At 40.0% G+C, this 25,654-nt stretch overlaps 1 protein-coding gene across 3 annotated transcripts; it reads left to right on the top strand.

Moving 5' to 3' along the window:
* Nucleotides 1-249: 249 nt before the first annotated feature.
* LOC143436019 (uncharacterized) lies at nucleotides 250-22,663 on the top strand. Of its 3 annotated transcripts, XR_013106274.1 has the most exons (4): nucleotides 250-407; nucleotides 17,176-17,387; nucleotides 20,435-20,715; nucleotides 21,626-22,663. XR_013106274.1 is itself a non-coding variant. In XM_076919834.1 (3 exons), the coding sequence occupies exons 1-3, from the start codon at nucleotides 250-252 to the stop codon at nucleotides 20,536-20,538; spliced, it is 474 nt and encodes a 157-aa protein (XP_076775949.1). In that variant the 3' UTR covers nucleotides 20,539-22,663. The 3 variants fall into 3 exon arrangements, 1 of the variants encoding a protein (XP_076775949.1); XM_076919834.1 differs by having other exon boundaries at nucleotides 20,435-22,663; XR_013106275.1 differs by lacking the exon at nucleotides 17,176-17,387 and having other exon boundaries at nucleotides 280-407; nucleotides 20,435-22,663.
* The last annotated feature ends 2,991 nt before the right edge of the window (nucleotides 22,664-25,654 follow it).

Here is a 25,654-nt window from a genome sequence, read left to right as displayed (position 1 = left end):
GGAAGGTATGCGTGTCCTCCGGACGCTGGGCGCGGGCTCCTGTAGGACGTCGCGCGTGGATCCCGGCGCCTTGGCAGCCTCCATTCATCTGCCAGCTGCGCGCTCGCCGCCTCCGCGCCCCTCTCTGCAGCCCTTTCCCCACTCCTCGGGTGAGGAGGTTCTCCTGGAAGCGCAGGTGTCGGTTATGAGCCCGGCTTTCCCCTGAAGCTCTCAGTAGAGGAAGTCGGGGTGACCCGCCACAGCCCGACCATGGGGGTGAACGTGGTGCATTGGTTCCAAAAGGGACTCCGGCTCCACGACAACCCCGCCCTGAAGGAGTGCATCCAGGGCGCTGACACCATCCGCTGTGTCTACATCCTCAACCCCTGGTTCACAGGCTCTTCCAGTGTGGGCATCAACAGGTGGCGGTGAGTCCGAAGCGCTTTCGATTGCGGTGTCCAGGAATCAGGTGTCCATGCCTTAGTGACACATCTGAGAGTTGGTTTTAGTCCAGGGGCCCAATTGCCTACACCGTTGAAGAGTTGTAGATGTGGTCAATATTAAATAGTACAGACTTAGTAGTAGAGAGTACCGACGACCCCGAAACACTTTAGCTTTCACCAGTAAGTTATGTGTCTGTGTTTGATGGGAGCTGCTTCCCTGATTTGTGAGAAATAATGAGGAGGAGAATTAGTCACCCCCAGATCTTAATGGCCTTGATATTTTAGGCCTCTGAAAGGGTTGTAATCTTTAATGTTGACAAGTGTGTCTAGGTAACTCATAGTGTGGAGAAAAACCATTCATTTATTATAGTGGGCTCCGGATCCAGCTTTCTTTACCCTTGAGGATAGGCAAGGAAAAGCAAGGGGAAGAATTACCTGATTTCTCTTTGCTCAGCTCTCTCTCAACTCCTCCTTGTGGTTCACAAGAGAAAGCACAGTTTTTCTTTCTAGGCAAAGTATAATCCTTCTAGGGAATCACTTCTGGAAGAAATCCTCCAGACATTTTATAAGCTGTACCTTTACAAAAAGCATGAGGTCCAGGGTCCACTTAGCTTTGTTTGTTGAGTTAGGTTTGTTGAGTGACTTTTTCCAGAGAAATGTAAAGTAACATCTACTAATATCTCAGGAAGGGCAATGAGGGAACAAGGAAAAGATTCCATCCAAATCCAACCTCATAGAAAAGTTGAGTTCCTGTGCAGAGACAACAGTGTGTTGTATTCTTTGCCCAGGCTCTGTTCTCTAATAGTGTAGGGTGGTGGAGATGTGAGATAGTAGGACTTCATCAGCTGTGAATATTCTTCAGGGGTGTAGCAGAGTACACCTTAGTCTTTCCAGCAAGAAGAGTTTCAAGTCTTCCAAAGCCCTGTCACCTACTTCTGCCCATCCTCCTCCTTCTCTTTCCTCAATTTGTCCAACGCTTCTGGAATTCCCTCCACTAATCTCAGCTCTGTGGTCTTGCTGTAAGAGTCTTATCATCTTCTCATGGTCAGGGCAATGTCTTGGGAAAGCGTATTTCTTGTAAATGTAATATGTAAACTCTGTTTGGCGAATCATTTTAGACACATTAGTAACTTCCTGTTCTTAATTAGGATTTTACCAGAAGTTCTTAGAAAAAGTCAATATATTGGTTCATGAACTTAGACAACTCTTCTTTTATACACGTTCATCAAGAGACTAGAGTCAACAACTCGGAAGATCTGTAATTACCATCACTTGTGAGTTTTCTCATCCAACCTTCTTCATGTTATGTTACATTATGTAACATAAGCTGAGGTTATGTTACAACATTAACATGAGGACCTTAAGTCAGGATTTGTTATGAATTGCTGTCTGTTTTTCTGACCCATCAAAAGGAGCACCGGTACTCAGAAGCTTTACAGTTTTATGAGGTCCCATTTGTCCATTCTTTGTCTAGAGCACAAGCCATTGGTATTTCAACAGAGGAATGGATACAGAAAATGTGTTTGCCTTGCACCTTTCCTTGCCATATTATCCCTAACTCCAGTCAGAGTGATTTACTTTTGGAAATAGATCTACCTGAAGACTCAGCTATACCACTCTTAATCCTATACCCCAAAAGATTCCCCACCATGCCACAGGGGCACATGCTCCACTATGTTCATAGCAGCCTTATTTGTAATAGCCAGAAGCTAGAAACAACCCAGATGTCCCACAACAGAAGAATGGATACAGAAAAATGTGGTTCATTTACACAATGAAATACTATTCAGCTACTAGGACCAAGGAAATCATGAGTTTTGCAGGCCAATGGATGGAACTAGAAAATATCATCCTGAGTGAGACAGGAACCTAGCATGGCTGCCCTTGGAGAGGCCCAACAAGCAGCTGAACAAGTCAGATGTAGATACTTAAATCTAAACAATGGACAGAGCAGGAGACCCTGTGGGAAAGAGTGGAAGAAGCTGAGGAGGAGGGTGACCCCATAGGAAGACCAGAAGTCTCAACTGCCCTGAAACCCTGAGATCACTCAGACACTTAGCCACCAACCAGGCAGCATACACTAGCTGATCCGAGACCTGAAACATATACAGCAGAGGAGTGCCTGGTCTGGCCTCAGTTAGAGAACATGCACCTAACCCTAGAGAGACATGAGGCCCCAGGGAGTGGGGAGGTCTGGTGGGTTGGGGTAAGGGGTGGGAACATTCTTGTGGAGTTGGGGGTGGCTTGGGGTAGGAGGAATGGTATGAGGAACGGTTGGAGGGCAGACCTGGGAGGAGGGAAACTATTGGACTGTAAAAAATGATTAAAGATAATTTTTTAAAATAAGGGAAAAAAGTAATACATTTAAACAAAAAATACTGTTGAAGTGGAAAACCTCTTTCTAATGTATATCCTTGAAAACAGAAATAAAAGACTGGTAAATGTAATCATATAACAGTTGTACATGCCAATATCAACATGCCAAAGAAACCTTAGTGACATGCTAAGTGGTGACAGTGTGTGTAGTATTCTGAATCAGGCCATCTCACACCTGTCCATCTAGAGTATAGTGCAGACCATGTTGGCAGATCCTTTGGTTTCAGTGTACTCCGTAGTGTTCATATGTTGGATGGACACGTAATCCTCAGTGTGTCAGTGTTGAGAGGTGCCCTTTAAGAGGTGGTTAGGTCATAAGGGCTGTGATACTAAAAATGGTTTTCCTCTCTGGTATTCCCATGTGCACATCTTACATTTCCACCTTCTCTAATGGGAGGAAAGCAGGCACTTGCCAGATTCTGGTTCCTGGATCTTGCACTTTCTAGACTGTGAGCAAACTTTCTATAAATTATGAATTTTCCAGTCTTAGCTAATTCTTTTATAGTTGCATAAAATGTGCAAAGATAGTAACATTTTCTTAAAGCCTTACTCAGTGAATATTTTAGGCTTTGTAAACCATGAGTATTTCATATTTTTATTTCATATTCATGAATATTTTCATATTCCTATTTTTATGCAACCCTTTACATATATAAAAATGGCTTTCAGGTCATACAAAAGCAAACAGTGGATTGTATGTATTCATCCTATGGACTGTGGTCTACAAATCCCTCTGTAGCTTATTCCTTATGTGAGTACTTTTGGGTTTGAATAGTGTTTGTTTTTATTTATCTGATTTATCTTTGCTTTGCCTTTTTCCTTAAATGCTGGTTCCTCTTCCTGATCTTTCTTTCTTTTGTGGATGGGAGGGGGTTGTCAGGACGCTATCCATATGCTGTATGGCTGAGCTACATCCCCAGCCCTCAATTTAATTTTCTGAGATAGGATCTCAGAGTTGCTGAGGTTTGCCTTGAACTTTGAGTCCTACTGCCCCAGCCTTCAAAGTAGCTGCAATTTCAGGCCTGTGCTACCAGGTTCAGCTTGAATGACTCTTCTATAGTATAGATGAATAACCTGCTTTGAGTTCTCAACCTCTGATAGCAAAATATGATCTCTTCACATTTATTGTTATTGATGACTTTAGAATTTTTTAATTGCCTTATTTTTGCCATGTTTTTCCTTTTCTTTTTAGTTTTATGTGAATTTTATTCCTCATTGGACTTTTTAGTGGATTGACAATTTTATATTTTTTTACTTTTGTTTCACTATGGGGTGTTTTAAATTTCTAACAATATATTTGGACCTAATTTTATCTTCTTTTGTTAAAAAATTTTTAATTGAACATTTTATTTATTTACAATACAGACGTCATCCCCTTTTCCCATTTCCCCTTCCTAGAACTCCCTATCCAACCCCCTTTCCTCCTTTATGCTTTTATACCATTTTAATTACTTCCATGTATTAAGGTCAGTTCTAGGTTGAGGGTTTCCCCAGCAAAAACACCATCCAACTGACTTTTCGAATAACCCTTAAGTTTCCACTTCAGGGAAAGACACAGGAGAGTGGCTGCCTCTGCTTAGGTGAGAAGCCGCAGGGAACTGAGCAGGAGGCAGGCTTTATATAGGGTTTCTTGATTTCTAGGGTGGGTTCGGTGGGATTTCAAGCCAAGCCCAGGGATTGGTAGTTTTTTGGGCTCAGGGATTGGTGGGTTTGGTAGGTTTTCAAACCTGTAGTGGGTTTAAACTTTTTTCAGTACAGGCTGAGCAAGCCAGTAAGCAGTACCCTTTCATGGCCTCTGCATCTGCACCTAACCCCAGGTTACTGCCCTGTGAGTTCCTGCCTTGGTTTCATTCAGTGATAAACTACAGTGGGGAAGTGTAAGCCAGATAAATTTACTTTTCCCCAACTTGCTTTTTGGTCATGCTGTTTTATCGCAACAATAGAAATCCTAACTAAAACAGCACTGTAGCATCATTTAAGGTAAGGCACTTTGGTGCTTGCAGCATTGATTTTTGTTGAAGAGTGTTTGTAAATGTTGACTTTTGAATGTTAACATTATCCTCTGTGTTACAGAACAGAAGTTTTCAATTTTAATGAAATCCTAATCACTGTTTACTTTCATGGATTATGCTTTTGGTGTCGGTATATAATTGATTTTTCAACTATTAAAGCAATTCCTGATATGGAGACTATACAGTAGGATCATCTTTCAAGATGTTTTTGCTTCAGTTAATCAATATTTTGTCAGGTAGTTTTACCTCTGTATTCATGGTGAGTGTTGACCCATGACATTTTGTTTTTATCATTTTCAGGCATTGTTATTAGGGTTGTGGTGAATTTAAATAAGGAGTTGAGAAAGTGTATTTGTTTCCCAATGATTGGAAACTGCTTTTTTTCCTAAATGTTTGATGGAGTACAATAATGCAACTGTCTGAACTTGGGTTTTTAGTACATATACCTGATTAACACTTAATGGTTTTAGAGTTAGCTAGTCAGCTTTTTCAGATTCAGTTATCAGCTTCAGTATGGTTTATTTTTCATGGATTATGTCTGCTAACAGTTAATTTTTATTTCATTGCTGTGAGTTTGTTTATAATATTCCTTATTATTTTTGCTTCTTGTAGAGTTTGAGGCGAGGCTCTTTCTTTGATGTTCATGATCCATGCTTAATTTTTCTTGAGTATTATTAGAGGTTTTTAATGCAATTAAATGTCAAAGCTACTTTTATCTGGAGAGTTATCTCTGTGTGTATACACACTCAAGTGCATGTTGTGTGTGCATTGCATGTGAGTGTGCATATATGCAGAGACCAGAGCAAGAATTGGGTTCCTTCTCTTCATTATTGCCTTGAGATGGTCTATGGTCTCTCAGAACTGGAAGCTCGCCTTGGTGGTAAGTTTGCTGGCCAGCTAGCACATGGATGGGTCCAACTGTGTTTGCCTTATAACACTGAGGTTTCCTGCAGGTGCCCTTGTGCTTTAGTTTTTTTAACCTGGGTGCTAGGGATTCAAACTCAGCTCCTCATGCTTGTATAGCAAGTTTGCTTACTCAGGGAGCCCTCTCTTCAGCTCCTGTCTAAAGTTTGGTCTTTTTTTTTAACACTGAACATCTGTTTTCACCTCTGTGATCCTTTTCTTTGGTTTAGGTTCCACATTTATTTTCTATCTTTTCAGGGTAGAAACCTATATCTTTGCCTCTTTGTCATCCCAATGTAAACACAGAGACATGATCTTGCTTTTATTGGTGATTAAGTTCATTCCAGAGATAATTTTTTATTATCATTGATTTCAAAATGTTACTTAAATATCTGTTTCAGAACTTGATATTATTCTTTGTTTTAAAATTTTGGCTGTTTCAAGTGCTTTGATCCAGTGAGATAATATACCTATGATTTTTCTCCACTTTCAAAATTTGCTTATGGTCAGAATGTGAACTGTTCCTAATGAACATTTCAAATGCCCTTGAAAATAATGTAGAATAACACTTATTTCTTCCTGTGTGGAAGTCAGGAAATTGAGTAAAATGTCAGTGAAATTGAGATGGCCAGTACCATTATTAAGAACTTCCATAATTTGCTGATTGATGTTTAGTTCTGTCAGTGACTAAGGGGGTGTTTATTTCTTTCCCAGAGTTGTCTATATTTCCTGATGTTGAAATCTGTTACAGTAGGAACATACACATTCAGTATTCAGTAGCTATGTCACTCTGATGCTCGTCATTATGGCCTGCTCTTTTATGTGAGCTGAGGTTTCCCATCTTGATCTTTGATTCCTCCTGTTAGTCAACTTTCCTATGGTTTGAACCCTTTTCTCCTATGGTTGTGTTTAAAGTGAACCTTTCTGGATGTATCTAGTTAAGCTTTACATTTTAATACATTCTAATATCTGTACTTTTATTGGACTGTTTAGATGATGAGTGTGAAAGTTAGAAAGGTACAATTAGAATTAATTAATTGCACAGTTTACAGATGTGGTGTTTTGAAATCAGGGTATTGTACATGTTAGGCTCCTCCAACTGAGCCACACTATCATCCCAACTATGATATTTTATATAAACCTAGGGTAGTAATGAAACTTACTACAAATAAAGAGACAGTTCACTAATAAGTATGTGTCGACACAATTAACATATATAAGCAACTACAGAAGATAGAAGAGAAAAGCACTTATAATAAACAAGTTAAGACCATTATTAGACAGTTCATATACATGCTAATTATTTGATAGGGCTGTTGCAAAGGTTGTATTGAAAGACAGCATTTCTGGAGCTGGGTGTGGTAGCACACATTTGTAGTCTCAACTATTCAGGAGGCTGAGTCAGGTGAATTGCTTCTGCCTAGGAGTTTTCCCTGAGTCTGGTCAATAACGCAGCAGATGCTCCCCTTCAAAAATGAACCAACACACAAACACTCTAAGAAGAATCATTAGAAAACTCATAGTAAGAGCACTGGTAGGCCTACTGTGTCTGCAGCCTCTAGAATTAGCCCATGAAGAAGAAGTACAGGACAGACTTGCATACACATATTTTATTCTTTACTAAAGACAGTAGCTTCAGCCAATGTGGATAGAAAAAAATCAGTAGATGGTTTAGAATGCAGGATAGCTACTTGGAAATATCCTTTTGTGGAGCAAATTAAAATTCATATCATATGCACAGACCTTGCTGTGGAGACCCTTAGGCAAACACTAGGTGGAGCTTAAGAGATTCTGTGGAAGAAGAGAAGGAAGAATTGTAGGAGCCAGAGCTGTCAAGGACACCACAAGAAATTGGCCCACAGAATCAACTGACCAGGGCTCATATGGGCTCACAGAGACTGAAGTGACAATCAGGGAGCCTATATGGTTCTGGCCTAGGCCTGTATGTTATAGTTGTGTCGTTTTGTCTTCTTGTGGGACTCATAACAGTGTGGGCAGGGGTGGTTTCTGACTCTGTTGCCTGATTTTGGGTCCATTTTCCTCCTACTAGGTTGCTTCATCCAGCCCTAATATGAAGGGATGTATCTAGATTTACAGTTCCATAATATCCTGTGTTTGGTTGTTATCCCTGGGAGGCCTGCCCTTTCTTAAAGGGAAATGGAGGAGTGGATCTGGGGGAGAGAGATGGGGAAGGGACTGGGAAGAGAGGAAGGAGGAAATACTGTGGTAGGCATGTAATGTATGAAATAAAATAAAACAAAAACAAAAAACCTTGCAGTACTTAAGTAGAGAGATCTCTGGGATGCATTATGAAGTGGATAATATAATAAGAAATGTTTTTGTTACTTGTGTTTTCATCAAATAGCATAGGGAGAGATTAGGAGGAGATGGGCCAGTATAAGCAGGACTGATAGGGACACTCACGCATGGGATTTGTTTGACTTTCCTTTGATATTTCTTTTTTTATTATTAAGTTATTTTATTTTATTTACATTCTAGTAATTGCCTCCTATTTGTCTCCCATCCCACAGTTTCTTATCCTATTCTTCCTCCCCCTTGCCTCCAAGTGAATGCTATACCCAATTAGGCCTCTCTCTTCCCTGGGGCCTCAAGTCTCCTCAGCATCAAGCACATCTTCTCCCATTGTGGCCAGACCAGGCAGACCTCTGCTATATATGTTCCACGGACCGTGGACTGTCCTCTGTATGTTCCTGGTTGGTGGCTCAGTCTCTGGAAGCTCCCAGGGGTCTGGGTTAGTTGAGTCTGCTGGTCTTCCTATGGGGTCACCCTTCCCTTGAGCTTCTTCGGTTCTTCTGCTAATTCAACCTTTAGGGGTCTCCGACTTCAGTCTAATGGTTGGGTGTAGGTATCTGCCTCTGTCTCAGTCAGCTGCTGGTTGGGCCTCTCAGAGCACAGCCATGCCAGGCACCTGTCTGTAAGCACATCATAGCATCAGTAATAGTGCCAGGCCTTGATGTCTCTCCAACCCCACCCTGATGAGATAGATCCCACCTTGGGCCGGTTATTGAGCTGCCTTTCCTTTAATCTTTTCTCTATTTTTCTCCCTGCAGTTCTTTTAGACAGGAACAATTCTTGGTCAGAAACTTTGACTGTGGGAAGTGTTCATTGGGAACAGTTCACATTCTGACCATAAACAATTTTTGAAATTGGAGAAAAATCCTCACCATTAGATCCTTCTATTTCCTGTCTACCCCTTATCCATCTGGCATAGGTATTTTCCCTTCCTCGGGACACTCCCTCTTCTCCATTCCCTTACTTTATCCCTAATCTCTGTGGCTGTAATGACTGTATCTTGCTTATTAAAAACTTATAGCTAACACCACATATAAGCAGATATACACCATATTTGTCTTTCTGGGTTTGGGTTACCTCATTCAGGATGAATTTTCCCCCTAGTTCCATTCATTTGCCTGCTGATATCTTGAATTCATTTTCTTAACAGCTGAGTAATACTGCATTGTGTAAATGTACCACATTTTCTATATTTCTTCATCCACTGACAGATTATCCAGGCAGTTTGCAGTTTCTGGCCATTATGCATAGATTAGCAATGAACATAGTTGAGCAAGTATGGCTCTGTGATAGAATGAAGCATACCTTGGTTATATACCCGAGAATGATTTAGCTGGTCTTGGGGGAGATAATTCTTATCTTTCTGAGGAACTGCCACACAGATTTCCACAGTGGCTATGCAAGTTTGTCCTCCCACCAACAATGGAGGAGTGTTCTGACTCCACATCCTCACCAGCACAGCTGTCTTTTGTTTTATTTTCTTAGCTACTATGACTGGTATAAGATGAAATTTCAGAGTAGTTTTGATTTGCATTTCCTTGATGACTAAGGGTGTTGAACATTTCTTTAAGTGCTTCTCAGTCATTTGCAATTCCTCTTTAAAAATTGTTTGTTTATATATACCTCATTTTTAAAAAAATGGGTTGTTTTCTAGATGTCCAGATTTTAAAATTCTTTATATATGTTGAATATTTGCCGTCTTTTATATGTATAGATGGTAAAACCTTTTCCAGTTCTGTAGGCTGCCACTTTTTCTGACCCCATATTGTTTATAAGTTTCCTGTTCAGAAGGTAAAAAAAATACATGAATTATTTCAGCAAGAATCATCTGAGAGCATCAGTGTTATTGAGCTGTAATTCTCTTGGGAATAGTTTTCTCTTAGGAAGCTTTCTTTGATGGCTCTTGGACCCATCTTGGAGTCTGGGTTAGAGGTTTCCCTGCAGCTTGTCACTCATGATGCCATTGGCTAATAACTGCACACATATCCTGCTACTCACTTAGTGGCTCTGGCTCTGGTCCTGAGGATACAGTATAGTGTGTAAAATACTCTCTGGACAAAGCACTGTTGAGTCAGGGTCCAAACTCCAGAGTCCATGTCAGCTTTGCTCTACTGTTCTTTGTGGTGGGGTCCAAGTGTGAACTCTTGAGCTGTTCTCAGGTCAATCTTAAGTTCTGCTCAGGGTGTGAACAATAGGATGGAGTCTTAGGGTGACTTTGAAGTCCTTACTTAGCTCCTTGCTCTTCAATATCACAGAGGAATTGACTGACCAGGAAATAGCCAGCAGGAAGGGTTAAGTATAAGGCTGGCTTAGATGATTCCCAGAGTATCATCCTTGATAAGATTGCTGGACTGACAGGTTTATTTGGCTTCTAAGGGCAGGAAATCCAATGGTAAACTATATCCCTGATGCCCTGTAGGAATGGTCAGAAGACCGGGCCTAGGGATCTGATGTTCTCCTGTCCCTGGTCCAGGTCATAGGTAGCAGGAGAATAGATTCTTGTATGCTCTGTCTGTAACATGAACAAAGCTGAAGAGATGCTGACAGCCAAGGGTAGTGCTTCATACTGCTTGTGACTTGCAAGAGAAAGAAGCAGCTGAAATCAAAGGTACAGATTGAGGGCTGAGGCAGGCCCTGCCATGGTTCTGCTCCAGTCAGAGCAAGAAAGCCCCTCTGTTCAGCTGTGTGGCTATATAGCTCATGCTACCTGGCACATGATCTCAGTCTGTGTCCTACACTTCTGCTGGCTTGCCAGCCCTCCTGTGTACTCAACCAATCTTGTACTTTCCAGTGAATCTCACTATGTCAGCAGTGTGCCATGCCTGTATCAGCAAGCTATCTTATCTTTGTTCTGTCATAGTGCAAGATGTTAGGTACAGTATATTCATAGGGTGAGCATTGACTCCTCTGTCCCTGGTGACATTCCTGACCTGAATCCTCTATACAGAGGCAGATGTGCTCTTCCAGCCTGGTGGCTGACACCTAGGCCTCATTTGGGCCAGGGATCTCAATCTCACAAAATCCTTCCTGTTTTACTCTTGCTTTCATCCTAGATGTAGGGGATGGAGTGATCTCAGTATCTCCTGGGACCACCCACTACACCACTCTAGGGCCACTGGACTGCTCTGCCCCCTGCACTGTTATTCTATAAATGGTGAACTCATTTTGAGGTTGACAGAGAGCATGCCAATCACAGCACTGTGGGTCACAGAGGAAATGCTGTGTCTGTGTGAGCCTCCCATGGGTCATTTTCTTTAATGGCATCCCTCAGTTTCTAAAGTTGGAATCCCTTCATGATTCTTTGTAGGTTTTGTGTTGCTGAGTCCTGGACCTATAAACAAATCTGTAAAATTCTTAAATCAGACACCTTGTCTTTGGATGCATTCCAGAGTGGTGTCTGTACTGTTTTGAGCTGTGGGATTGTGAATTTCATAGGTGCAAATCTTGGAAATATCAGCCTCTGAGCCTTGTGCCCAAACAAGTTTGAAAAGGATCAATAACCACAAAGTACAGAACTGCAGTATTTTAAAATTTTTTTTATTGGATATTTTATTTATTTCCAATAGAGGTATCATCCCCTTTCCCGATTTTCCCTCTCTAGAACCCCCTATCACATTGCCCCCACTCCTTTGTAGGGCACTGAGCTGAGAGACAACCACGTGTCTGGTTGAATGAGCTTCAAACCCCGGAGACCCTTTGAGGGACGGTAGGCCGTTTGGCTCTGTTCCTGGACCCCTGGCTCTCTCAGCTTCCGCCCTTTACCACTTCACAGCCCCTCCCTCAGAGAGGTTGAGAGGTCTACAACCATCGGGTCATGTAGGAATGGTGCCCCAGGCTCTCCTCACATGCATATGAGGCATCCCCAAAACCTCAGACTAAGCCAACAAGGTTACCTGCTGCTAAAACCTTCACCCACCCCAAACTGTATATATTAAGCTTAATTGAGAAGTAAAGCGCATACAAGAACCATCCAGGTGTCCGAGAACTTCCTTCCGTCATTGACCCTCCGCCATGCCGCCCTTCTCTGCTACTTAGCTGGCACTTCCCGGCTTAAGAGCTGTAATGCTTTAGAGCCCGCAGGGCTATTCCGCTACCTAGCCCAGCTAAACAAAGAGCTGTACCGCGCCGGCTCTCCCTGGAGCCTGCCTGGAATGCCCAGCTGCTTTTCTGTCAGCTAGTCGGCTCCTTATCAGCCTGGCCCGAGCCTGGACCAGTTCAACGCAGAGTAGCAGGGGCAACACCTGGAGAAGATCAGCCAGCAATGACGGACGCCAGAAGCATCGGCAGGGGCAGGCAATCTCCCTTCTCCGCTCATGTCCTGCCACCAGCCGGGAGACTGTCGAGGGACATCCTGCAGGACCAGAGTCTGACACTCCTTTATGCTTTTATACCATTTTATTACTTGCTTGTATTAAGGTCAGTTCTAGGTCGAGGGTCTAGCAATAATAGATGCAAATAGTCAAGGAACAAGCAAGACAATAAACACAAATAGGCAAAGAAAATGCAATGCATTAAACACAGTTATGTGAACACTCCCATGATCACTGTTTCTAAGGGCTTATCAGGATGAGCAATGTAACTGAGTCTACTTCTCTGTCCTAGTGTAAGGTCATTTTCATGTCTAAAGCCTACTTCCTTGTTATAGTCTAAAATTTAGATTCCTGTCTGAAATTACTTCTTTGTTCTAACCTAAGATTTAGATTTCTACCTGAAATTTCTTTTTTGTTCTAGCCTAATATCAGATTTCTGTCTGAAGATATTAAAACTGCATTTCTGATGTTGGATTGGTAAAGATCTTTTCCCAATCTGTGGGTGGCTATTTCTGTCCTATTGACAGTGTCCCTTGCCTTACAGAAGCTTTGCAATTTTATGAGGTCCCATTTGTCAATTCTTGATCTTAGAGCATAAGCCATTAGTGTCCTGTTCAGGAACTTCTCCCATGTATCCATGTGCCCATGTGTTTGAGGATCTTCCCCACTTTCTCTTCTATTAGTTTCAGTGTGTCTGGTTTTATATGGAGGTCCTTAATCCACTTGGACTTGAGTTTTGTACAAGGAGATATGAATGGATCGATTTGCATTTTCCCACATGCTGACCTCCAGTTCAACCAGCACCACCTGTTGAAAATGCTGTCTTTTTTCCACTGCATGGTTTTAGCTCCTTTGTCAAATATCAGGTGATCTTTGTATCAAGAGAGTGCAGTTGGTATGTGCACAGAATGTGCTGGAAATGGAGGCACTTCTGAATCATAGACCCCATTGTCCTGAACCCAGTGGTTCCCTATGCTAAACTCAAAAGAGCCTGGGATTTCCAGGCAAAAGAAAGAATCAGACAGGTGATCCATGCCTCCATGTTGGGCCAGAAGAAATAGTCTACCTTCTGATTGACTGTGCTCATCTCTCAGGTTGAGCAGTACTAAACCCTGTTCATATCTGTGGAAGGAGACCATCTCTCCCCTAAGATTTAAAAAGACACAGCACTCTGCTATGAGAGTATGGGCCTCTTCAACTTTAGAGGAATCCCAATGTCATTGCTTCATGTCCCAAGAATATATGGTGCTCTCAAAGACCAGATTGCAGTCATGATCTCCCTCTATGTGGATCTGAATAGCTAAAACTCTCTGAAGATGCTCAAGAGAGGATCTTTCAGCTCTGCTTTCCCTCCAAGTGTCAGCTCATGTTCTAGACCTCAGGGAATTAAGAGAGGGATTATATACTCTGAGTAGTTTGGAGGTGAGATGAGGACCAGTTCAGGAGTGAATGGGGTATGATTTGGCTGCCATTGCAATGGGTGAAATTGGAGCAGTGGCTCATTTCAAAATGCCACAGACATGATGAAGGAGCTGTGAAGACGTACAAGGTTCAGGGATATGCTCAGATATCATCCCCTATGTCTACATTTCAAGAAAAGTACACAAAAGGAGGAAAATGCCCACATGGTTCACAGCAAAGCCTGCTGTGACAGGCCTAGATGTATAGTAAAGTGGGTTCATTTTAGAGCTGTTAAGACACTGGATGTGGCCACCATCTGCCCATACTACACAAGAGCAAAGCCTGCTGTGACAGGTCTAAATGTGCAGTGAGGCGGGCTTACTGTAGAACTGTCAGGACACTGGACATGACCACCATTCTTCCATGTTACACAATGGGAGAGGTGTAAGAGCTGGATGACATGCAGACTGTTTGCCAAGGTGATGGCTGTAAAAATGACTGAAATGGACAAAGAAAGACAGGAGGAAGGTGAGATTGTGGGTCTGTGGCCTGTCAAGCAGGGCTTCAGATGTGGCCCTTTCCTGTGCACCTTGATGGGTTTCTTTGTTGTCAGGGCAGTCATTCTCAGGACTGACCTTCCTCAGCCTGGTTTCCCCCTTCTCACAAGGACACAGTGCATATTTATCTCAGGTATGGACAGACATGGGTACTTTTACCCAAAACACAATAAATACTCTCTTCTCCCATATATTGATAATTTAGAAGCATTGGGTTGTTATTCTAGCAAGAGTATGTAACTCAAACCTGAATGGCATTGGATAAAGCTATAGGGGGCATATCCATGATATCAACTGCAGCAAGTGTGGTAGGATTATTCATATTGCATCCATCTTTCCGGCCTCACTTTATTTAGCATGTGGTGCAATCAAAGCCTCTACTCTAGGTGCAGAGACCTGAGATTGCTTGGGAGTGTTTCCTTTTACAAGAAATAGACATTTCACCATGTTGCCCTCTGAGAACAGAACCTCAGGACATCAGCTACCAGAGAGACTGATTAAACAAATAGACAATAATAACAAATCCAGGGAGGAGAAACCCCCTGAGAATAGTATTTTTTTCTTTGCAAGAAACATGAAGATGCTTCACAATTACCTTCAAACTGGAACAGATCAACTAGCAAACCTGACTTGGGAAGTTCTCAATGTGGAAGGAGACATCATCTCCAGCACTTCCAGGGTGGCTCTATTGGACTCTTGGTTCCCTAACTTACGATTTAGTGGGGTATTGACTGGGGCATAGAGGGGATTTCATTACTTGTTTTGTTGAGATCAAAAGCTATGATCAGTTCTGTACTTGTATAGATTTGGATTTAGAAAGAATGGAATCTGCTATATCACATTTGTAAAATTCATTATCCTCCTCAGCTGAAATATTGCTACAGAATAGAAGAGACTTATACTTTTTACTTTTCTAACAGAGGGGGTTGTATGTTGCCGTTAAAAAAGAGTGTTGCTTTTATACCAACCATTCAGGCATTATTAAGTTTCTTCTCTCGGGTCCATGCTGTTCAACAGACTGATGGCTTTTGTACACTATTCAAATGAAACCCATACAGGTCCATTATTACAGGCTGGAAGTAGGGGACTCTAAAACCTTTGTCATCAAGACTGACGAAGATTAACCCCTAACTTCCATGCTAAGCCAGATAGTCAGTGATGGGTAAGAGAACAACTCAAGTCCCTTGCCCCTAACTGGGGGCCTCACCATCCTAAGAGTGGTGCTTAACCAAATGACTGTTGAGTATCCAAAGACAGGATAGGGAGGCTGGGGTCCTTTGTTCTGACCTAAGACAGATAAGGTTTCCATAAGTTTTCCCAGCTTTCCCTTTTGGGAAAGTATAAAATAAATAAAAAGGGGGACCTGTTGGGAGTCGACTCTTAGCAGAAAGTGGCTATCATCTTTGCAGCCATCTCAGGCCATATACCCTGACAAGAGACTTGTTTTCAACAGCCCACAACAGCTGAGCATACTCTGATAAACACCGTTTTTCTCACATATGCTGTTTTGTTTTATAGTGCCCACAGCTGCAAGGCACCTGGCAAAGTGCCTTCAGCTGTGTTCCCCTGCTTGTACCTATGAATACCCAGGATTTTGTTTCAATAAAGGGGACTTGATCAGACACTCTGTCTTGTCTCCATTCTTCCTGTCTCTTGCCCCTTCATCCCCACTCTCTCTTGCTAGTCCCTGTTGACTGACCTGAACAGACTGGATCAGGTAAGGGCTATATTTTCTATTAATACTAGGTTAAATATTTACAACAAAGTTGGGAAACATGCTTGCTTTATTGACATGGCAATAGGACCTTCTCTAAGAGCCATGAACCCATATGACTGAATTCTTATATAATCAGTCTAGAATGTGTGAAATTCTACTTGATTTTAAGGTGATTATCCCAACAAAACAAAGACAATATATTTTGGATTGGTTTTTTTCAGCTATGGTTATTATGATGCCTGGTTAGTTTGGTTGACTATATCCTTGGCCTCTTGATGCTGGTTTTTATTGGTTTAGGGAAATTATATACTACACTATTCTTTTGTAGCTGCCTTTCAAGTGCTAAATAAAATGCTGAAACTTCTAGGGTATTGGGAACAAATGGTTATTTTTACTTTCAGTGTTTGAGTTTCTGATTCATTGGCAATAGACCAACTGTCCTTGGAGCTGTTATGTATATATTGTAGTACAGCCTGAGGGGAAAATGTTCCTTGTATTGTATAGGATCAAATATCAGAAGGAAAAATAGGGTTCCAAAGAATCTTCCACTGGACATGCGTAACTATCCAGTTTGCTCCAAATAGACATTATTTCAGATACCTCCCACTAAAATAAATGCAAGGATCAAGCTGTTACCACTGCATCTGCAGTGAGCTATCAGAGACATGTAAATATTACTGCTCAGATGGGTTTGCCTGTCTCCTGCTTTTTAGTCAGCCATGGGAACTTTCAGTAGGATAGTCCCTCATTCAGATGACTTCTTCCCACCTTAGGTATGCCATTCTATAAGCATCCTTACAGATATGCACAGCCATGAGTGTGTCAGAGGCAACCAAAGTTACTCACATGGTCTGTGTGCTTCACATACTGGCCATCCCAATGTGAAAGCAGGAAATCATCCTCTTATATATTATACCACATTGATGAACACACTTGAATATCTAATCTCACAATCATCTAACAGTAATATTCCCCCTTATTTTTATAACTACTGACTTTTTCAGAATTTTGTACTACATATTTTTAGACGCCAAGTCTCATAAGTAAAATGTGATTTGCAACCATGAAAAATGACAAGAGACACTCTGTGTTTTTCTTGTTTTTTTTTTTTTCATGGATTTCTCTGGTAACATATATGATTGAAAATTGTCCAATTATTTTCAGAATTGACATGCATTCTGTCTGGTACCAAACATCACTTTTTCACCCAAGTGGAGAAAAGGCCTCATGTTCCCAGAATACTCCATCTAACATGGGGAACATGGAGGAAACAGAACATGGACTCAGCAGCTGCCCCAGTGTCAGGACATGCTCTCCTGGCCATTATGAACTGCCAAGAAGTCAAGCTTCTCCTCTTGTGTCTGAGGACATTAAAGGTGTGTCTAGATATTCTACTACCATAACTTAATAATCATTTACCAATGAAAATTTGGTTTATAACAAACAGCATTGAAGAATTAACCAAACCATATAAAGGGAAACTGCACCTGTGTGTTATAGATAATTTCCTATTGCTAGAAATTGCCTCCACATTTTGATACCTCTTTTCACTGTTCCTGAATCTATGTAAGAGGTAAATATCAGAAATAAGATAAACTAATAAATTAAGGACGTGTTACTTATTTTGATATATTGACTATTAACTTAGATATGTCTAATACATAGAATAGCAATTTGATACTGAATTGTGATTTCTCTATGTAAAACCTCTGGCTGGCTGTCCTGAATCTTTCTTTGTAGACCAGACTGGTCTAAAACTCACAGAGATCCTCTTGGTTCTGTGTCCAAGATCTGGAAATAAAGGCATGTGCCACCATGCTTTTCTCTTAAGGAAGTTTTAATACATAATACACCCATAGGGGAGAACTAGACACTATGATCTCAGATTTGAGTTCACAGTTCAGTGGGGAAGGAAGCCAAGGGCTGTAATAGAAGTGCAACCAGGCAAGTTGTGTTGCTAAAGTGCAGATACTGCTGTATATTTAATGTTGCTTTCCATCTACAGACAAATTACTGTCCAGAAAAGGACACACTTGAAGAATAGTCGACTGATTATATCTGCCTAGACAGAGTAATCAGCCCTTAATAATTCTGCAGCTCTAAGGTCTGTCAGATGATCCTGGGCCAGAAGGCTGAAGATCAGATGCTCCAATGTTTTGTAGTATAGGGAGTGTCCCAGTGTTCAGTGGTCTCTATAAATTTGCTAAGATTTAGAAGCTATGCTTTGTGCTTCCCACAATTTTAGTTAACTCAGCCATTCTGGATTTCTGACGGGGTTGAAAACTTATAGTCTCATAGCTGATCGTGGCTATTTACTTTCAGAGAAAAGATTTGAGTGGATGGTTTTCAGCTGACATTCATTCTAAAGCTAACAAAAAAGCCAGGTTCAGAACTAAGTGTTTTAGTTAGGAGAGATGACAGAGGTTCTGGTTAGTCAACAAAATGATGGACTGGGTATTAAGACTATCTTGTACCTTACTGGTACAAATTGGCATAATTATGCTCTAATTGTATTTTGAGAGAAAAGTTTCATTTTAAAAGGAAGGGTGATATGTAGGAGGAGCTAAGGTGGGAGGAGTACCTAGCGGAAGAGAAGGAGTAAGGAGAGGAGGAGAAGAATGAGAGGAGAAGCTAGGTGATGAGAGAGAGAAAGAGAGAGAAAGAGAGGGGGGAGGATATGGAGGCAGATGTTCACGAGTCTCCACCTGTCAAAGACAGTTGATATGTCTAGGTTGGGTAATGGGTTACACTTCTGATTGAGCATTACCAAATGTATAAAGCCTTTGATTAACATTTTTAAAAAGTGTATAAAAGCAAAAAGGAAAAGGGGGCATGGGATAGGGGTTTTTCGGGGGGGGGGAGAAGTCGGGAAAAGGGATGGCATCTGAAATATAAATAAAATATCCAATAAAAAAGAGGTCATCTAAGAGATACAAAAACAGAGACCTAATGTAATAGCCAGAAACAAAAAATAAAAATGTCCCCCAACTGAAGAATGGATAAAACAAAATATATTACAAAGAAACAAACCAAAATATGCAGTACATCTACACAATGGAATAGGACAGATTTCTTAATTTAACAGGCTGGCAAGCCAAGGATGGGTAAGATTTTGCACAGAGACTTACCAACCTAAGACATAAGTGCATTGCTTTGGGAATGCATATTCCATGGTGGGTAAAAAAAGGTATTCTTGTCAGAATGATCTAAGACAGGCTCAGTCTTGTTTATGAAATAAAAAGGGAAAATTGGAGAGCTTTTGGGGCTGCTTGGAAGGAATCTGACTTTGGCAGAGAGGAGGAATTGGGATTCAGGCAGGAATCTGACATGAGGATAGAACAAAGAAGTAATTTCAGGCAGCAATCTAAATCTTAGGCTAGAACAAAGAAGTATGCTACAGGCATGAAAATTACTTTGGGCTAGGACAGGGAAGTAGGCCCAGATATTTAAGTCATCCTGATAATCCTTTAGTAACAATGATCACAGGAGTGATCACAGAACTTTGTTTATGGTCTTGCCAGTTCTTTGACTATTTATGTTTATTGTCTTGCTTGTTCCTTGACTATTTGCATCTATTGTATTTGCTAGTTCCTCAACTTAGAACTGACCTTAATACTTGCATGTAATTAAAATGGTATAAAAGCAAGAAGGAGGAGGGGGATAGAATGGGGGTTTGTAGGAGATGGATGGGGAAAGGGGATGGCATGTAAAATGTAAATAAGTAAAATATCCAATAAAAAATCCAAAGACATCATGAATTTTGCAGGCTAATGGATCAAACTTGAGATTATCATCCTGAGAGAAGTCACTCAGTCCCAAAAAGGCATGCATGTCATTAACTCAGTTATCACTGTATATTAGCCATAAAATGCATATACCATGTTACATTCCACAGACTCAAAGGAGCTAACCAAGAAGGAAAGCCCAAGATTGTATCTCACTTTGAAGAAGGAAAGAGGGAGATGGAGGGAACTGGGAAGGAGGGTGATGGGGAGGGGGAATATTGGGTTTAGGGCCAGGTAAGGGAATGTCAGGAGAGATGGCTAGATGGCCATGAAAATTAATAGATATTTGCAACTGACTGGGGTGAGAAGATGGTGGGCATCAACAGAACAGGAGAGAGATGGGACAAGGGAGGCTCCCAAGCATCAAAGAAGATGACCTTATATGTGACTTTCTACATACACTGGGGAAATGCAACCTGAAGAGGCTGCCACCTGTAGCCAGGCAGAAACCCCAGTGAAGCTACAGAATCCCCAACCCACACACAAAAGTTTCAACCCCAAATTTATCTTATTAGAAATATAGGCATGGGTGATGGAGAAGAAACTAAGGGAATGGCCATCCAATAACCAGCCCAACTTGAGACCATGGGCAAGCACCAATCCCTAATACTACTCATGATGCTCGTTTTTGCTTCCAGACAGGAACTACATGTTCTCTGAGTGGTTCTGCCCGAGAGCTGACTCAAACAGATACAGACACATAATCTATGGATGGTGTTTGGTGACTTTTATTGAAGAATAAGAAGAAGGATTGCAGGCTCCAAACTGGATAGGAACTCCACAGGAAGACAAACAGTCTACTAACCTGGATTCTTGTGACTCTCAACACTATTCCACTGAAGCACCAAACAAAGCTCATAGACGAGCTGGACCTATGAATCCACACACATGTGCCACAGATGTGCATCCCAGTCTTCATGTGAGTCACAGATAACTGGAATGGGGGCTGTATTAGAAGCTGTTGCCTGTCCTTGTGAAGTGTGCTAGCTGGGCTACATTGGGACTTCAATGGGAGATGAAGCACCTAACCTTGCAGAGACTTGAAGTCCCAGGATGTGTGTGGGTGGGAAACACGGGGCATAGTAGGAGAAAGAAAAAAAGATAAAGAAAAAACAGTCACAGGTGTAAGGATTTCAATTACAAGGACAAGGCACACATGACAAAAACCTGTATTTCCATGGAGGCATGTGAATAACAACAGCTGAAGTAAACACGCCTATCCAGTACCCCTGGGAGGAGCACAAAACACTCCAAGAACAATTTTGTGTTTGAAGAAACTGAGGCTACAAGATTCACATCTTGTTTCCTTGGGGCTTTCTCACAAGCATTCAGGATTCTGACACAACTCCATTCTTTAAATGTGTATAATTGTATATTCTATAACTGTGCATGCATAACGGTTTCTATTTTTGGAACTTGCATGACTTACCATGGATTAGAAATCCTCAGTTTACTTCATATTGTTCAAGAGGAACAAACTTAATTGTGTCAGCATTGCAAAGTGAGTTATGTACAAATTTATAATTTCTGATTGAGAAATAATGTTTGAAGACTAAATATTTTTCTTAATTTTTTACTTAAGTGCTTGTACTAAGGGAGAAAGTAAAATGATATATAAATATAGAGAAAAAAATCTGTATAATTACAATCACTTCTAACTGACTGAAATACGGAAATCTTGGACCCATTGATACTTTGGTCATTTACCTTAATCTATCAATTCCCATATTACAAGATTTTTAAATTTATTCTGAAAAGTAATGAATATTTGTAGTTTTCAAATTCTGTAATAATGAGTATAAAGACTGATTTTCTATTCTGGGAATTAGGAAGCTGCAGGGGATGGAAGACCAGGAGAGCAACAAAACTCAAATAACTCATGGAAACTGAAGTAGGAATTGCAAGGTCTGCAGAAGTCTACAAGGATCCTCTGTATATATACTAGGAAAGTGTAAATGAGTGAGCCTCTGATTCTTTTGCCTTGTGTTGGGGTCTTTTACTTTCTGTTGGCTTAGCTTGTCCAACTTTATTATAATGGGTGTTATTTTATCTTACTGTATTTTATTTTGATACGTTATGTTGTTATCTCTAAGAAGCCTGTTCTTTTCTAATGAGAGGAAAAATAAACTGAACTCAGAAATGAGAGAAGGAATGTGTGTGTGTGTATGTGTGTGTGTGCATGTGTGTGTGTGTGTATGTGCATGCATGTGTGTGTGTGTATGGTAGAGGGGCGGTAGTGAAAACTATCAGAATGTGTTGTATAAATAAAGAATCTATATTTAATAAAAGGAAGGTGGAAGAAAATATAATGATTCACCTGATGAAAGGAAGAACAGGACCTAATTTTTAAATCTCAAACTTCAAATAATAGTAATAAAATAAAATAGAATTGTATTTTATATTTATTTTAATGGTTTTTATACTGACATTGTAGATGATAGAATGAATTCACTTAACTAGTATATTTTATACTTAACTATAATCTGAAATAAGCATCATTGTGGTGGGAAAAATAATACACATATCTTCAATGCCATCTGACCTCCCTATGGATGAAGCTTTCTGAATCTATTCAGTAAAGCACATTCATTTGTAAGGTCTCCTATGATTCTTGCATGTTGGTCTTTCAGGTTCACAGTGTTAATGATATTTCCTTTCATGTATACCTTTGATATGTAAAAACATATGTATTGAGAATATTTGGAAATGAATATGCATTTACAATGTTTCACCTTTTCATTAACTGGTATTATTACTAATGAGAATCTATAATGTATCTATCAATCATCTATCTGTCTATCATCTAACTATCATCTATCTATCATATCACACATACTTTTGTGAAAATCTATTATTTAATAAAAATGCCTATGGGTCAACAATTGTTAAAAGGATATGTTTTTAAAACCAAAATATTGAAGGACATGAAATGCACTTGTCACTTTGTCAACTCTAGCATGAGCCTTTGAATCTTGACATCACAATGACCTGCCACCCTGACTCCCAAAGACTCCTCAGACTTCAGTGGTTGGTTTACCAACTGCAGTGTTCACTTTGGATTTTAGTGCCTAGAAGGAAAGCAATAATTTCAAGTCTGTTGATTGGTTTTCGATTGCAGGCTCCACTGTAAAGGTATGTATACAATAACTAACTTGATTCTTATGATAGTCTAATGGAATCAAGAAGTGTTCTATCTTGATTCCTTCAGAACATGTGAACTAACTTTTACCTCAGCAGTGTCTTCATAAAATCTTACTCATTAGAAATTTTTAGTACCAATATTCTAAAAAAACAGAGTTGTCAGGTAAAGGGTGGTATGCTTTGAGCCTCCAGGAGAAAGTTTTCTATAAGTCTTCAAACAATACCTATCTTGCACATGAAAGAGGATTATTTTCTAGACTATTTAATTGTTTTTTACCTACTATGAACACAAACTTTTGATGTAAACTGGTCAGACTTCAACCTAGAGACTATGACCTCTGTGGTTTTCAGAAAATTGTTATTTTTTCCTAGATATGTTGTGGTTTTTTAAAGTTTTCAACATTTTAATGTTCATCCAGGTCGAAAGGAATCGGTTTCAAAACATACTCATTTACTTTTGGATATCATGAAACTGAGTTGGTATTATTTTTGTAAACATCTTTACATTATTGTGGAATGTGAGTGATGATAACCATTGCCTGCTGTTCCTCCTGACTCCTTGAATCTCATGGGTCTTAACTGCTTTCTAGGCAATAGGTGGTGTCTCTCTACATATTAATTGAAAGATATATGTTTTGGGCAGCATGATATTCACTTAATATATGTTTTAGTGTTGGAATTATATGAGCAGAGTACAGTAAAGAAACCACCCAAAGAGTATCTATTAATGTACTTCTCTATTGATTTATTATTCTTCTCTATATTCGATCTCTCCTATGACTTTCATACTCTACATGGTTGTGAAAATGTTATTCCTTACAAAAACTTACAGTTCAACAATTGCTAGAAAAACTTTTAAAGCCACTAAGTATAAGGAAAGGAAATGCATGTGTCACTTTGTCAGATGGCATGAGCCTTAGACTATTGACATCACAATGGTCCTACAGCCTAATTACTACAGAGCCCCCAGACTTTGGTGGTTTGTCTACCAAATGCAGTCACCAGTTTGGTGTTCAGGAGTAGGAAAGCAAAATAAAATTTCAAGTCCATCTGTTTATTGTCCTGTTTGTTCTTTTACTATCTGGGTTTATTGTGCTCCTTGACTATTTGCATCTATTGTATAGCTAGTTCCTCAACCTAAAACTGACCTTAATACTTGCATGTAATTATAATGATCTAAAAGCAAAAAAGGAGGAGGAGGGATAGGATAGGAGGTTAAGGGGGGAGATGGAATCAGGAAAGGGGATAACATTTGAAATGTAAATAAATAAAATATCAAATAAAAAATCTTTCAGTGAAAGAGGAAGAAAGACTAAAAGAATAAAAAAATTCAGGTCTATTAAAAGGTTCTCCCTTCCAGGCTGCCCAAAAAAGGTATTTTATAACTAATTAGATTCTCATAATAGACTAATCATATCGGTTAATGTTCTCTCTTCATTTCTACAGATCATATGAGCTAACTCTCAACTCAGCAATGGTTTCTTGAATACGTAGTCATTGTAGAAATATTCAGTACCAGTCTTCTCTAAAAAATTATTCTGTGAGGAGAGGTATGCTTTGAGCATACAGGCGAAGGGATTTTATAAATCTTAAAAAATCTGCCCAACTTATAAGTGAGGATTATTTTATATGCAACCCAATTGTTTTAATCACATGACCACAAAGATTTAAAAAACAATTGTTCAGACTTTTTTGGTACATTCAAAATCTAATAACTTGCTTGCTTTCTTCAGATTGTCATAGTTTCTAATACATATTGTGTTCTTTGGAATCTTTCCAAGGATTTGAATATTAATTCCAATGACAGGAGCTACTTTCCACACATGTTCATTTGCTTTCAATTTTGCTTATTGTGAAATTGAGTTGGTATTTTTTGTCATATGTTTTACATTATTGTTTGAAGTATTGATGACAACTGTTGGCAGGTATATCTCTTCGACATTTTGATTCACAGGAATCCTAAATGCTTTCCAATTAAAAGATATGGTGCCTCTGTGCATATTGTTTGAAAGATGTAACATGTTTCTGCCAGAATTATATTCCCTTAAAGAAAATGTATATCATAAATATATCATTTATTTGAGCAGGTCACATTAAAGAAACCAACAGAAGATTTGCCACTCCAGTATCACAGGGGAGAATTTTATTAGGGATATGAGAAGAATCATGTTCAGAGGCAGGTGGAAGAGTTCTGAGTAGAGACAAAAAAGAAACAGATTTGCTATGGCCAAGGCTGGGTATTAGAGAAGGAAGAATATCAGGAGAGAAAATGGGGATAACTTGAGTAGGAGAAACTTTGCACTCCTAAAGATGGAGGAGACTGTATAGTTAGCATAGCACAGGAGATGGAGAGGTTTGGAGAGGTACAGAAATCTAGGTGGAGACTTAAAAATGTACAAGTGTTTTTACTGCCCAGAATCCATGATGGTATCCGTACAGGAGCCACTGGCAAGAGTCAATGAAATGACCCTTTATTCTGGACAAAACCAACTTCACATATATTTTTGAGAGCTGGAGGGTTTGTTTGATTGTTTCTTTGTTTGTTTTGCTGATTTGACAAAGATCGAGTTTTTTATAACAGTTTTGACAGCTCAACTGAACATCAGAAGTCTTTGGCTTGAATTGTTTAGATTAATCCAAATACACCTTGAAAAGACAATCTACACTTGTAGATTTCTAAGTTTTCATCATTCAAAACAGCTTGGAGAAGGGACAAT

Source organism: Arvicanthis niloticus, chromosome 22 (genome assembly GCF_011762505.2).
Source record: "Arvicanthis niloticus isolate mArvNil1 chromosome 22, mArvNil1.pat.X, whole genome shotgun sequence".
In the NCBI taxonomy this organism is placed as follows: Eukaryota; Metazoa; Chordata; class Mammalia; order Rodentia; family Muridae; genus Arvicanthis; species Arvicanthis niloticus.
This window is presented reverse-complemented; position numbering and strand designations above follow the sequence as displayed.

What these genes read in the sequence shown, in the direction of transcription:
- LOC143436019 (XM_076919834.1), top strand. Translation starts at nt 250, where the DNA reads ATGGGGGTGAACGTGGTGCATTGGTTCCAAAAGGGACTCCGGCTCCAC. An exon ending in GTGGGCATCAACAGGTGGCG is followed by an intron (nt 408 to 17,175) that starts GTGAGTCCGAAG and finishes AATTATTTTCAG; the next exon opens with AATTGACATGCATTCTGTCT. An exon ending in TGTGTCTGAGGACATTAAAG is followed by an intron (nt 17,388 to 20,434) that starts GTGTGTCTAGAT and finishes TTTTGCTTCCAG; the next exon opens with ACAGGAACTACATGTTCTCT.